This window comes from Diceros bicornis, chromosome 37 (genome assembly GCF_020826845.1).
Source record: "Diceros bicornis minor isolate mBicDic1 chromosome 37, mDicBic1.mat.cur, whole genome shotgun sequence".
Classification (NCBI taxonomy): Eukaryota; Metazoa; Chordata; class Mammalia; order Perissodactyla; family Rhinocerotidae; genus Diceros; species Diceros bicornis.
Genome location: NC_080776.1, coordinates 28,440,530 through 28,454,325, shown reverse-complemented (window position 1 = coordinate 28,454,325; position 13,796 = coordinate 28,440,530). Strand labels below are relative to the sequence as shown.

General features: G+C 50.5%; 1 protein-coding gene across 1 annotated transcript; it reads left to right on the top strand.

The window, feature by feature from the left end:
• Positions 1-381: 381 nt before the first annotated feature.
• Positions 382-13,531, top strand: DTYMK (deoxythymidylate kinase). Its single transcript, XM_058533388.1, has 5 exons — positions 382-526; positions 1,575-1,683; positions 6,395-6,485; positions 8,197-8,394; positions 13,056-13,531. Exons 1-5 carry the CDS (start codon positions 397-399, stop codon positions 13,164-13,166), a joined length of 639 nt encoding a protein of 212 aa, XP_058389371.1. The 5' UTR covers positions 382-396; the 3' UTR covers positions 13,167-13,531.
• Positions 13,532-13,796: the final 265 nt, after the last annotated feature.

The following is a 13,796-nucleotide window of genomic DNA, read 5'->3' as shown; positions in this document are numbered from 1 at the left end:
AGCCCCTCCTCGCCCCGCCCGCAGGACACCGTCGGAGCGGCCACGCGCCCGGCTGTCCCCGAATCGGGAGACCTAAGAGGTCCGCCTGCCTCCCTCTCCGCGCGAGCAAGGACGGCGGCCCGCGCGGGACACGGCGCGCCCAGCTTCCGGCCCGGAAGAGGCGGTGCGACCAAGCCGTCTTGCCTCTCCCCAATCCCAGCGCGCGCCGCGGACGCCGACACACTTCAGCCAATCCCAACGCGCGCCGCGGACGCCCACACACTTCAGCCAATCCCAACGGGCGCCGCGGACGCCGACACACTTCAGCCAATCCAAGCGCGCGCCGCGGGAGCCGGCCAATGGGAGCTCCGGGCGGTGCGGCGGCGCGGCAACAGGGCGCGACGTGCAGAGGCGGCGATGGCGGGTCGGCGCGGGGCGCTCATCGTGCTGGAGGGCGTGGACCGCGCCGGGAAGAGCACGCAGGGCCGCAAGCTGGTGGCCGCGCTGTGCGCCGCCGGCCACCGCGCCGAGCTGCTCAGCTTCCCAGGTGGGTGGGGCGCGCGGCGGGCATGGGGAGCCGCCGGGAGGAGAGGCCGGGCCGGGGACAGGGCGGACTGGAGGACTGGGTGGACTGGGGGACCCGGGGGGATGGGAGAGCCAAGGGACGGGAGGACTGGGGACCACGGGCGGGCGCCCTGCGGTGAGCCCGGCTGCTGGCTCCGTGCCCCCGTCGTGGCTCCTCCCGATGGCAGAGTGTAGACTGAGAGCAGCCGAGGCTCGCTGAGGCCCCCGCTCGCGCTCTGACTCCGCGGAGACGATTCCCTGGGGCCCTGGCGCCTTTGCGCGTCGTGCAGGGCGCACGTTGTCGTTCCTGCTGGTCTTCGGGCCCCGTCGCTCAGTCTTGGTGCAGCTGTGCTTTGATTGTGTTGGAGCTCTGCTGATCGACAGTTGGTGGACAATAAAGTGCACGTGTTGAAAACGTGTGGTTCGATGAGTGTTCACATTATTGTACACCCATGAAACCACCTTCCCAATCAAGATAACGACTGTATCTGTCATCTCCAGAAGTTTCCTGGCGCTCTTTTGTAATCCATGTCTCGATTTTTGGTTTTTGGTTTTTTTTGGACAGCTGTTTGCCTTCTCACTGGTTTTATGGCATATTTTTAATTTTTAAAGTAAAACATTGACATTGAAAGTGCTTATAAAAATATCCTCAATACTTAGAATATCAAGAGACAGCTTAAGGTTTACAAAACAGGGGTAGGGAAATGGGAAAAAATGCTTTTTTAAATATTTATCATTCTAATCTTTAAGCCAACCAGTCTACAAATCTTATAAATACTTCCTTTGAGGTCAGTGCTTTCTACCTGAGTTCCTTTTTCGTAAAGAGTTTTTCATCCCAGTGTGTTTGCACACTGCTGCCCTTCCTCAGGAAAACTCCTTTGGCTTCAGGGGCAGGTCTGAACCTGTCTAAAGACGTTGTAAAATAAAACTCAGACTTGAGTACAGGACTTGAAGTTCAGGCTAAACTAAATTCTAATTTAGATGAAAGCCTGACCTCACTTGTGTGTGTTTTTCTCTTTTTTTCTTTTTAGAAAGATCAACTGAAATTGGCAGACTTCTGAGTTCTTACTTGGAAAAGAAAAATGAGATGGAAAATCATTCGGTGCACCTGCTTTTCTCTGCGAACCGCTGGGAACAAGTGTAAAAACATTTCTCTTCTGCCGCCTCTCCCCTGGCCTCGTGAGATTCAGTGAATGTGCCAACAGTGACACTGGAGATTTTACCGATTATACCTATAGGAGGGTCTTGTAATTACCAGTCCCGTGGCCGGAGGTCCTATATTTCTGTAGTTCCCAATGAGCATTAATTAATGCTTTTTCTTTCTTCTGCCTCCCTGGTTTTTGTAATTAATAGACTTTGTTTATTTATTTATTGTAAGTTTTTTTGTGTGAAGAAGATCGGCCGTGAGCCAACATCCTGCCAATCCTCCTCTTTTTTGCTGAGGAAGACTGGCCCTGGGTTAACATCTGTGCTCATCTTCCTCCACTTTATATGGGACGCCGCCACAGCATGGCCTGACAAGCAGTGCATCAGTGCGCGCCCAGGATCTGAACCCCGGGCTGCCAGCAGCAGAGCGTGCACACTTAACCGTTACGCCACGGGGCCAGCCCCAATAGATTTTATTTTTTAGGTAGTTTTAAGTATACAGAAAAGCTGATCAAAAAGTACAGAGAGGGGTCGACCCGGTGGTGCTGAGGTTAAGTGCTCTTCCTCCGCTTCAGCGGCCCGGGGTTCACAGGTTCAGATCCCAGGCACGCACCGCTTGTCAAACCATGCTGTGGCGGCGTCCCATATAAAGTGGGGGAAGATGGGCACAGATGTTAGCCCAGGGCCAGTCTTCCTCAGCAAAAAAGAGGATTGGTGACAGATGGTAGCTCAGGGCTGATCTTCCTTACAGAAGAAAGAAGTACAGAGAGTTCCCCCTAACCCTATCCCCCTCTTTTCCTCCTCCACTCTTTCTCTTATCAGATTATATCTTCCATTAGCCTATTTCTTTTTTGTTTTTATTTTTATTTTTTTCGATTAGCCTGTTCAATTTGTTACAGTTGACAAACATTGTTAACTGAAGTTGACAGTTTACATTGGGGTTTACCCTCTCCCACCCCCTCTTTGTTTCACATCGTCTTAGTAGAGTCCCTCTTCACTCAACATTTAACTGCTCATTGAGTGCCGATAGTGTAGGCTTTCGGGTGCTTTTGTTCCCATTTGCGCCCGTATGTAGATAACACACATACGTTGTTGGAGTTGTTTTGTTTTTTAAGATAAATAAAGGGGACCCTACCATAGAAGTCATTTTGCAGCTTGCTTTCCGATTCTGCGTGTAGATCTCAGCACTAAGAGCGAGGTAGCATCTTCTTTCCCGTTGCTGCAGAGTGCTCTGTAGAAAGGCTGTTCCACAGTAGGTGTAGCCAGATGCCTGTGGATGGATGCTCAGGTGGTTTTGCTTTGTTCTCTCCTACAAGCAAGCCTGCACTACTCTCTTCTGGCTTAGCTTGGTTTCTTGCTTAGAAAGGCCTTCCCCACTCCAAGTATTAGATGAAAATGAGACCATTCTTATAATCTTTAATACATCTGGAATTTATGGACATCATTGTTCTAATTTTGCTTTTTGTGGCTTTGTAGAAAAGTAATGTAGGCCTAATTCAAAATGAAAAGTCATGTTGACTCTACTTCCTAAATGGTGGTCTTGTCCCAGGTACGCAGGCCTGCCTATGTGTGGTTTGTTCTGCCACCTCCCACAGCTCCCCGTTCAGATCATTTCAGCCACTGCCATCACATCAGTCTTTCTGAGACTTGAACGTCCTTGGGTGAGAGTTCAGATGCGGGGTTCTCCTCGACACCAGTGCCTCCCGGCTGTGTGACCTTGGTCTTGCCCAGCCCCTCTCAACCACAGCTTCCTCATCAGCGAGGTAGGTCTGGTGTGATGGTCCATTGGAGTCGGCCAGGCAGTCCTGGGAGTGAGTGCTCAGTAAGCCCGGGCTGTCGTGAGCTCACCTGGTACTTGAAGCACCCTGTGAGGAAACTGGTTATTTTCTCCAGCCTGTTAACTTTCCCCCTCTCGCTGTACTGTATCTTCACTGGACTGTTTGCTGGTCCCTGCAGATAGCTCGCCTTCTGGCTTCTGTGCAGTTTCCTGGCACAGAATGGGGTAACACCCTCCACTTTCCTCCCGCTCTCTGTTAGCCAAAAAATACCGATCCTCTAGGGCCATCTTAAACATGCCTCCATGCAGGAATTCATTCCTGGAAATGAGTGATTTCTCTTACTTTTTTTAGCGATTTAGTAATTGAAGGCGTTTCCGTCAATGGGAAGAGTTGCAAGAACAGTACCAAGAGTTCCCGTCTGCCCTTCACGAAGCTTCACCTGGTATTTACATTCTGCCACACTTTATCGCTCACTCACCCTCTTTTTAAAAATTTTATTTGTTCTATAAACCTCTGGGTTTGTCTGACGTTTCCTCACAAGTGGATTTGGGTGTATGTCTTTGGCAGGAATACCACAGAAGTGACAGTGGGTCCTCCTTAGGGCATCGTGCCAGGAGGACGCGAGGGAGCACGGCCGTCACTGGGGTTTCCCCTGGAACACTTGTGAAGGTGGTGCCGGCCAGGCTCATCCACTAAGTGACACTGTTTCCTGTTGTAAACAGTCAAAGGGGAAATACTGCAGAACTACGTAAATATCCCCTTCCCCATCAAACTTTGATCTCCTACGTTAGCATTCATTAATCATCCTGTCTGAGTCCATTATTATGATTTCATATGGTGGTTTTCTAATTCCGTTATTCCTTCTACATTTATTGGTTGGCATTCTATGTAAGGAAGAGCTGTCCTGCTGTCTCCATCCGTCATCAGTATGGACTCACAAGTTCTTTTTTACTCACTGGGTGATAGGCCACTGCTGTCATTTGTTTCGACGTTCAGATTGTTGCAGATTTGGCCTGTGGGAATCTCTTCAAGCTGGCTCCCATATCCATTTGACGTGTTCCCAGACCTCACCTTTTGAGCACTTACTTTTTGGTGACAAGATGTTTGGGCTTCTCTTACGTTTTCTGCTGCTCCAGCCAGGGAACCAGCTCTTGTGTCCCTTTAGTGGAGAGTGGGGTTTAGAAACCAGTGGGGTGCTAGGTGTGCCTACTGCTAGTGGGACATCCCTGCTTCTAGGCTCCTACGGTGGACAGACCTACATGCACATTTATCTTCTCTGTGTCTGTTTCTGTTTATTTGTCTGTATGTTCACACTAAAACTGGTGAGTTCACGCTGACACCTGCTGTTCTAGCCCAGCACTGCAGGCTCTCCCAGGCTCCCCCGTTGCCAGTCCTGCAGTCCACGAAGAATGGTTTTAGGATTGCTGCTCCCACACTTGTGTAAAAGCCTGTGTCGAGGTCAAGGCTGGTATGCAGCTCTGCCATTAGAACAGGTACATGAAGTGCTGTGTTCAAGTCTTAGGGCAAGTTCCCCCTTCTCTGTGTGTTCATCTGGGGTACAGTTGGGTTCATTTGACTCTATATAATTTTAGGGGTTTTTTTTCCATCCTTGTTGATTTAGTTTTTGAATACATAAGACATTAAATGGTTCTAAGTCAAAACCATACAAAAGGTCAGTGCCCTGCCCATCCCCCTCTGTGTGACTCCTGCCCTCCCCTTTGGGTGACCCATTCCATTCATTTCTAATGTCCCCTCCTGAATTTTTTTTTTTACAAAATAAGCAGATACGTAGGTGTGGTCTTTTTTGTTTTTTTAATTTTATTTATTTATTTATTTATTTTTCCCCCAAAGCCCCATTAGATAGTTGTATGTCACAGCTGCACATCCTTCTAGTTGCTGTATGTGGGACGTGGCCTCAGCGTGGCCGGAGAAGCAGTGTGTCAGTGCGCGCCCGGGATCCGGGCCCGGGCCGCCAGCAGCGGAGCACGCGCACTTAACCGCTAAGCCACCGCTAAGCCACCGCTAAGCCACGGGGCCGGCCCGCAGGCGTGGTCTTAATTCACCTTTTTTCTTATACAAAAGGTAACATTCTGTATGTACTTATTTGTACTTCGCTTCATTAACATCACATCAGGAGACCATTTTATATCTGCTTAGAGACATCTTCCTCATGCTTTATACAGTTGTATCATTTGCTGTTGTGCATGTGCCATGTTGATTCTACCAATTTTGTGAGATTAGGTTGTTTTTTAATAGTTTGCAATTGTAAATAATGCTGTGATGAAAATTGCATCTGACTGTTGGAAGTGTGTCTTCTCCCCTGAGCTATTCTGTGAGCTTCTCAAGGTCACAGGTATCAAACATCTTTTTGTTCTCCAAAGTGCAAGCGATGCTTCTTGCTAGTGTCAAACCCTTTGTCTTTGCACATCTTCCTAAGATCTTGGGGCTAGGGGATGCCGGTGGACCTGCCGTCACCTAGTTGAGATCTTCCTCAGCATCCCTTCCATCTGTGTCCTTGCATTTCTGGCTCAAGGGCACGAGCACCATTGCATCACCTCCAGGCTGCGTCCACTCCTGCCCTCTCCTTAGCCCAGGTTCTCCTTTCCCCAGTAGGGTAGCCTTGCCCCTCTACACCCCTGTCCGGACAGCTGAGCAAGCCTTCCTGTGAGCGTCCATCTTTATCAGTTGTGTTCAGTGGACTTGTCTTTTTCATAGTGGGCTTTTCTGGGAGTGCCCATGTGGCATCCTCTAAAGAGAAGATCCAGAGCTTTTTTGAATAAAAATAAGGTTATAAATCGCTGCCTCATAATCCCTTCATTGTGTCGCTTTCTGAATTGCTGAATTGTATCGTCAGGATGATTTAAGCATGATAGCTCAGGGCCTGTGAAGCCAGACCAAATGGGTCAGAAGCATTCTCTGTTTTTTAGGCCATTAATTAAGGAGAAGTTGAGCCAGGGCATCACCCTCGTCGTGGACAGATATGCATTTTCTGGTGTCGCCTACACCAGCGCCAAGGCGGTGAGTGTTGCTCAGCCCCGTGGGATGGTGCCAGGAGTGGACTCTGTTCTTTTGTCACAGAGAAGCATGCATACATTCCCATCACTGCCCCTGGGAGTCTTATGGTCCGTGTGTGCACTGAGTTAATCTGGTCTTTATTCAGGAAGAGCAGACGTTTGTGTAGCTACAGGTTGTTTTCACAGATAGAACTGTATTTCTTGTTTGGATGATACATTTTCAAAGATGCTGCATCAGCAGAACTTTTTCGTCTAGTGTCTTTGTTTTCAGACCAGACAGCAGGCATGTCCGGGATACTTTATTTTTATTTTCCTGACCTCCCTGTCCCAGGTAGCTGTTGTTTCACAGGTATGATGGCAGTGACTGCATGGCCCCTTTTTTCTGCTTTTTATTTAGAAATTTTCAAATATATAACAGCAGAGAAAATGATAAACCCCCAGCACCATCACCTGCCTCAGCACGTCTATCTCTAGGACCTACCAAACACATCATCAAGTCCTTCATAAACCTTTCAGTGCACATCCCCAAAATCACTTTTTAAAAACATAATCTCACCTCAAAAAAGTGAGCAGTCATTCATAATGTCGTCATTCAGTTGGTGTTAAAGTTCACAGTCCCCTCTCGAGCTGTTTGAATCATCTTGTGTTTTTACAGTTAGATTGAATCAGAATCCAGTTAAGGTCCATACTCTTAAGTCTCTCTTAATGCATATAGGTTCCCACATCTCTTTTTTTCCTTACATTAGAGTTTTTTTAATTTTATTTTTGCAAGGCTCAATAAGGAGCAGTGGCTCTCCTATCAGGAGGCACAGGATATCTGGTCGTCTCTCTTGTGATAACAGCCCTCGATGATGGTTAATTCATGAGTGGTTGCAAATGATAACCTTTGAATTCTGCCCATCCTTCACGTGCCAGCTGGAATTCCCCTTAAAGGACACTTCCCCATGAAGTATTGGTCACTCAGATTCCATCTGTGAAAGGAGGACAAGACAGGTGACTGACAGGCCGTGGTTCCCTCACATCCTCATGTGCTGCTGAGGAGCCGACGGGTTCATCACTCTGCTCAGTGTTGTCCTCGGCATGTGGCTCTGAACTCCCAGCTGGGTTCTAACCCTAAGTCTTCAGAGCTGTGTGGCTTTGATTCATGCACTTGCTGGCCCTCCCTTTTCCTCAGCAATGGGGACACTATCTTTAGAGAGTTGATGGGATGAGCAAGAGAGAACGTGCAGAAGACGTCACACGGTGTGCGCTCAAGGTGGTTTCCCTCTCTCCAGAAGCAGGTGACACCCCAGCAGATGTGGGTGAAAGGACACGGCCAAGGGCCCTGTGCCCGTCGCTGGCCCCATCTGTTCTCCGTCCCAGGCCTCCTATGCCCAGGGTCTCTGCCACATGGACTGTGCGTTCTAGCCGGTCAGAGGGTTCGAGCTGCATCAGCATGACCATCTGAGGACCCAGCTGTGGGTGACAGATCCATGGGGCCACGTGCATTCTGTGTGCTTTTGAACATATTCAGAGTCAAAACAAGAAGGTGGCATGGGAAAGCAAAACATTTGAGATCTAAAAAATAAAAAGAGAGCCACTACTATGTAGGACTTCTCATGTCTCGGTATCTCAACAAATGATAGCTCATGTTTTCCCCTTTTTTATGAATTTTGAAACCAAAAACTAGACTCTATGAAGCTTCCTTTCTCTAACTGTTGGGTTCGTTTTCCCAGGATTTTTCCCTGGATTGGTGCAAGCAGCCCGACGTGGGCCTCCCGAAACCGGACCTCGTCGTGTTCCTTCAGTTAAAGTTGGCAGAGGCTGCCACTCGGGGAAAGTTTGGCTGTGAGCGCTATGAGAACAGGACTTTCCAGGAGAGCGTGTCACAGCGCTTTCACCAGCTCATGGGAGACACGACTTTGAACTGGAAGGTGAGAGTGTGATCCACTGTCACCCCAGAATTGCAAACTGGGAGCGGTGGGAAAGTGGCCAAGGATGCCCTCTGCTGAGTGGGTCAGCACTGTCAGCAAGGTGGCTGCAGTGTCTGCCTTGCTCTCCTGCCCACAGAGCTGCGGGGCTGCTCCCTCAGGGGTTCTTGGGGCCAGCAAATTCCAGTCCTTCGTGAGTTTGCAAAACATGGAAATTTGGTGCCTTGGTGAGTCGGGGGAGAGTTTGAAAGACAGTAACTCCAAAGCAGCAATCCTGCTGGTAGGTCCCTTTTCAGAGCTGACTGCCCCGCAGGTTTCTGTCCTGCTGGGCTTTAGCCATGCGCTGTTGTCATCCAGAACATGGAATCCGTGAGTTACTCCTCATTCTGCCTTCCATTTTTATTGTAAGAGTCATTTTGTCATTGGAGTCAGTCATTTGCTACCCCCCTCCCAACCCTCCTGCAGCTCCAGCCCCAGGCCCGTTCCCTACCCCGCTCATGGGGGCGCACCTGTCTCCACACTGACTCCCAGGTGCCAGACGTCTCCAATTCTGCAGTCTGGCTTGGGCCTCTCCCCAGATGCTTAGCCCCATGTGTGTCCCACCACGGTCGCATTCCACCATCTCCCTCTGTGTGTCCGCCCACGGCCACACACCCTCTGGTCTCAGTGCCCTGGCCCCAGTCCTGGGAGTTAGCCTCACTCCTCCCTTCTCACAGGACTCATCCACTGTCCTCCCAGCAGACACCAAAGCGGGCCCCTCTCTGTTCCTCCCTGCACGCACCTGATCCCCACCACCACCTTCTCTTGAGCCTACCCTAGTCACTGGGCCCACCTTTGTGCAGCGTGGCCCGAGGCCCTGGTGGGTCCAGCGGTGCATGCACATGCCTGCTCCCAGAGGGACAGCGCCGCTTTACTTGACTGTTGGCAATACTGCCGGCCACAGGCTGCAGATTGGCTACTCTGGGAGGGGAAGGTGGTTGGTTTGGGTTCATGGTTTTGGCCATCACGTCTGGTTGATGCTTCTCCCTGGACCGGCCAGTCTGGCGGCTCCCCACTGTCTGCACTGACTGCCTGACTCCTGCCGGGCGGCGCTCCCTCTGGGCAGCTCCTTGGTGGTATAGGGTGCGCGTGGGTTTTTGAAGCAGACCCTTGACCTCTCCGTCCTCTTCTTCGTGTGCTCGGGTCAGTGCTGAGCCCACACACCTGTCTGAGGGGTGAGGATGGGCGCTCTCTCCCCACCTGGAGGATGCATTGCGGTGCTCAGCTCCTAGCTCATTTCTCTCCTGACTGACTGTCATATACTCAGTTCCAAAGTTCTGTTCTGTTTTTCTGCTTTTCTCTTTTCAATTAGTTGTACATGGTTTAAATTATTCTTGAGGGCCGGCCCGGTGGCTTAGCGGTTAAGTGCGCGCGCTCAGCTGCTGGCGGCCCGTGTTCGGATCCCGGGCGCGCACCGACGCACCACTTCTCAGGCCATGCTGAGGCCGCGTCCCACATACAGCAACTAGAAGGATGTGCAACTATGACATACAGCTATCTACTGGGGCTTTGGGGAAAAAATAAATAAAATTAAATTAAAATTAAAAACAAAAAACTTTAAAAAAAAAGTTATTCTTGATATTTAACGCATTTCAGCATCTGCAAGGAACAAGACAAGAATGTATAAACTGGGAATGTGAAGAGGGGAAGCAGCAGAGAAAAGGTGGTCACTCCTGCTGCCCAGCATGAGGCTCTCCTCTCCTTCCCATACCTGCTACATTTCCCTCCTTTAACGTTTCTTATAGGGCAGCTCTCCTGGCATAGAATTCTCAGCATTTGTTTATTTGAAAATTAATTTTTTTAGCATTCTTTTGCAAATTTTTTAAGCAATAACAAACTTAACAGAAAAGTTGGAAGTACAATACAAAATACTTGCCCAGGACCATTTGAGAATAAGTTAGTACCTCACCCCCTCCCCACCATATCCTTGAGTAACTCCTACCTACCTGTCAAAATAGGGACAGTAACACGGTCCATTCCTACTGTCTGGTCACCAGGCCCCGTTCACGTTGCCCCTTTGGTCCCACTAGTGTCCTTGATAACAAAGGACCCAGTCCATAGTCATGTCTCTCTGGTCTCTAACCTGTGACTTTCATGACCTTGACATTTTTGAAGATCACAATAGTTAATTTTGTAGACGAGTCTCAGGTTGACTTTGCTGTTTCCTCATGACTGGATTCCGGTTGCGCATCTTGGGCAGAGTGCCATGGCCTGAATGTTTGTATCCCCCAAGTTCATGTGTTGAAACCCAACCCCCACTGTGATGGTATTAGGAGGTGTGGGGCCTTTAAGAGGTGATTAGGTCATGAGGGTGGAGCCCTTGTGATTAGGATTAGTGCCCATAGAAAAGAGACGCCAGGGCCCGTGTGCTCCGCTGCTGGCAGCCTGGGTTCAGATCCCAGGCACGCACCAATGCACTGCTTGTCAGGCCATGCTGAGGCAGCATCCCATATAAAGTGGAGGAAGATGGGCACAGATGTTAGCCCAGGGCCAGTCTTCCTCAGCAAAAAGAGGAGGATTGGCATGGATGTTCGCTCAGGGCTGATCTTACACACACACGCACGCACGCACGCACACACCCAGAGAGCTTCCTCACCCCTTCCACCGCCTGAGAACACAGCAAGAAGATGGCAATCTGTGAAGCAAGAAGCAGTCCCTCACTGACTCTGAATCTGCCGATGTCTTGATCTTGGACTTCCAAGCCTGCAGAACTGTGAGAAAGAAATTTCTTGTCTATAAGCCACCCAGTCTATGTCATAGCAGCCCAGACAGCTAAGACACAGGGATGGCACAGAAGAAATGCTGGGTTCTCCCTGCATCCTTTTACATGGTGTACAATTTCACTGTGTCCCATTTCTAGTGATGTTCACTTGGACCACTTGATTGAGGTGAGATCTGCCAGGCTTCTCCACAGTGAAGTTACTCTGTGTCCCTCTGTCATTAATAAGGGTTTTGTGAGGAGGTTCTTTGAAATGTAAATATCTCATTGTTCATCAGACTTTCAGTTTGTTTATTCGCTTCTGTCTCATTCACCAGCAGTCCATTAGTACTGTTTTTTTTTTTTTTTTGGTGAGGAAGATCAGCCCTGAGCTAATATCCATGCCAATCCTCTTTTTGCTGAGGAAGACTGGCCCTGAGCTAAAATGTATTGCCCATCCTCCTCCTTTTTTTTTTCCCTTTTTCTCCCCAAAGCCCCAGTAGATAGTTGTATGTCATAGTTGCACATCCTTCTAGTTGCTGTATGTGGGACAATGCCTCAGCATGGCTGGACAAGCGGTGTGTTGGTGCGCGCCTGGGATCTGAACCCAGGCTGCCAGTAGTGGAGCACGCACACTTAACCACCAAGCCACAGGGCCGGCCCCAGTACCACTGTTTCTTGATGCCAGGTTGCCCCAGGTCTGGCCTATGGAGTCCCTGCAAGCCCTTCCCTTGGGCCCTTGTTGCTCCCAGCACATTAAGATCTTCTGGGCTCAGCCTGTGCTTTCTCAGCCCAGCTCTGGCGTTGATCGCTTCCCCAGGTATCCCTGGTTCCTTTTTTGTGGATAAAGACCGTCGAAATCAATATCTGGGTGCTTGTTACTGCTGGTCTGTCGCTGCCCCAGGCCCTCAGAAGACTGGAGGTGTTCACGTGCGGGTTACACATAACACGCCCGTGTGCGAGTTTATACGCAGTACGCCGTGTGCAGTAAGCCAGCGCAGAGAGCTGTCCCATGTAAGTGTCTGGGACGGTTCTGAGTGAGAGTTTTGTGGCTGGAATGGTGACCGGCAAGGTGACTTTCAGGAAGGTGACACTCGTGTGGGGTCTTGGGGTTGGTAGGAAGTCATTCTCTTTCCTGCATCGTCAGACCTCATAAATTCTTCTGAATGCGTCTGAAAAAATCGAGGAGCTTTTCCAGAATTGCTGCCCCAGAGGCTGTCTAGAAGGACTCACCCGCACCAGGGCTGATGCTCGACCTAGGCCCAGAACAAGGACGGAAGAGGGGACTCCTAGGCACGCCCGCACTTCTGTCTATCCCCATCTTCTTCCCTTAGGAGAGCGGTTTCCCTCGGGGGCTGGCTCCCTTAGTGACTGCAGGTCCTCATGCTTTTCACGTAGGGCATAGCATTTAACGTGTAAATGTCCTTCTTGTTGGCAAGAGGAGGACAGCCTGGCTGTGTCAGGACAAAACTCATCTTCCCAGGGAGGAGAGGATTCAGACTCAAGGTTGGCTTCTCTGCAGAACTTCAAGTTCCAAGCAGCATCCAGGCGTGGCCACGGAGGTGCAGGGGCATGACCTGAGCCCTACAGCTTGTGGTGGGAAGGAGCTGGTGTGTGGGCACCTTGCTGACATGTGCCCCTGTGGGATCATGAGGAGGGGCGTAGGTCCGATCAGGAGTAAGAGTGAGTGTTTCTCCTGCATCTGGGCTGCAGCAGGAGTGCAAGGTGACTTCATCCCAAGGACGCAAGCAAAACCCATGCTCCCCAGTCGAGGCTAAGGGTCAGAGAAAGGTGTGGGGTGAAGGACCCTAGAGCTGCCCACACTGTGCCTTCCAGAACCCCACCCCGTCTGAGATCCCCACGCACACAGGGAACAGTGACAAGCATTAACCATCCTCTTTTTCTCCTGCCACCCCTGTGGGAACAGATGGTTGATGCTTCCAAAAGCATTGAAGATGTCCACAAGGAAATCTGCGAGCTCTGTGAGGACACCATCTGGGCCGCCGCACAGAAGCCGCTGGGGGAGCTGTGGAAGTAGACACATGGCGCCCACAGGAGACGCTGGAGGGACTGTGCCCTCCCCTGCAGGCCTGCAAGGCTCGACATGTGGGCCAACACTGTTCACACTGCGCGATGTGGGGCTGTGCGTGAGCCAGCGATAAGCAGAGGCCTCTCACGAGCCAGTGGGGCACACCGGGGACTCCATGCAGTACGGCAAGACATTGGAGTGGTCTCCCTCTGCCCTCTCTTACCCTGAAGATACCAATAAATGATCGTCCTCTCTTATTGAAGTTTAATGGTAACCATATCCAAGCAGTTTCATCAAGATCATTGAAATGGCAATCACTTGAAATCCTCCTTAATTTCTTACAGGCATTGATAAAAATTAATTTGAAAATGTGTTGTGAACGGCCTTCCTTTCCTTAGACAGCAGCTGGGGGCCAAGCCTGCCTACGGGAGTCTTTCCTGGTGGGGAGGGCCCTGCGCTGGGCCCAGAAGGGCTTCTCTGGACCTGCCTCCCCGCCCTCATCTGGGGACTCTGCCACGGCCTTGACCAGTCTGCCACGCCTGGGGAACTGAGCGCCTCGTGTGCTGGCCTCACTGGGCCATGTCCCAGTGACATGACCTGTCTCGTCTGAACACACGCGATGTTAGCTTTGCTGTTCTG

Bases quoted from the DNA above. Each gene is read 5' to 3' on its own strand.
- DTYMK (XM_058533388.1), top strand. From the start codon at position 397: ATGGCGGGTCGGCGCGGGGCGCTCATCGTGCTGGAGGGCGTGGACCGC. The intron at 527-1,574 runs GTGGGTGGGGCG...TTTTCTTTTTAG, and splicing joins CGAGCTGCTCAGCTTCCCAG to AAAGATCAACTGAAATTGGC. The intron at 6,486-8,196 runs GTGAGTGTTGCT...TCGTTTTCCCAG, and splicing joins CCTACACCAGCGCCAAGGCG to GATTTTTCCCTGGATTGGTG.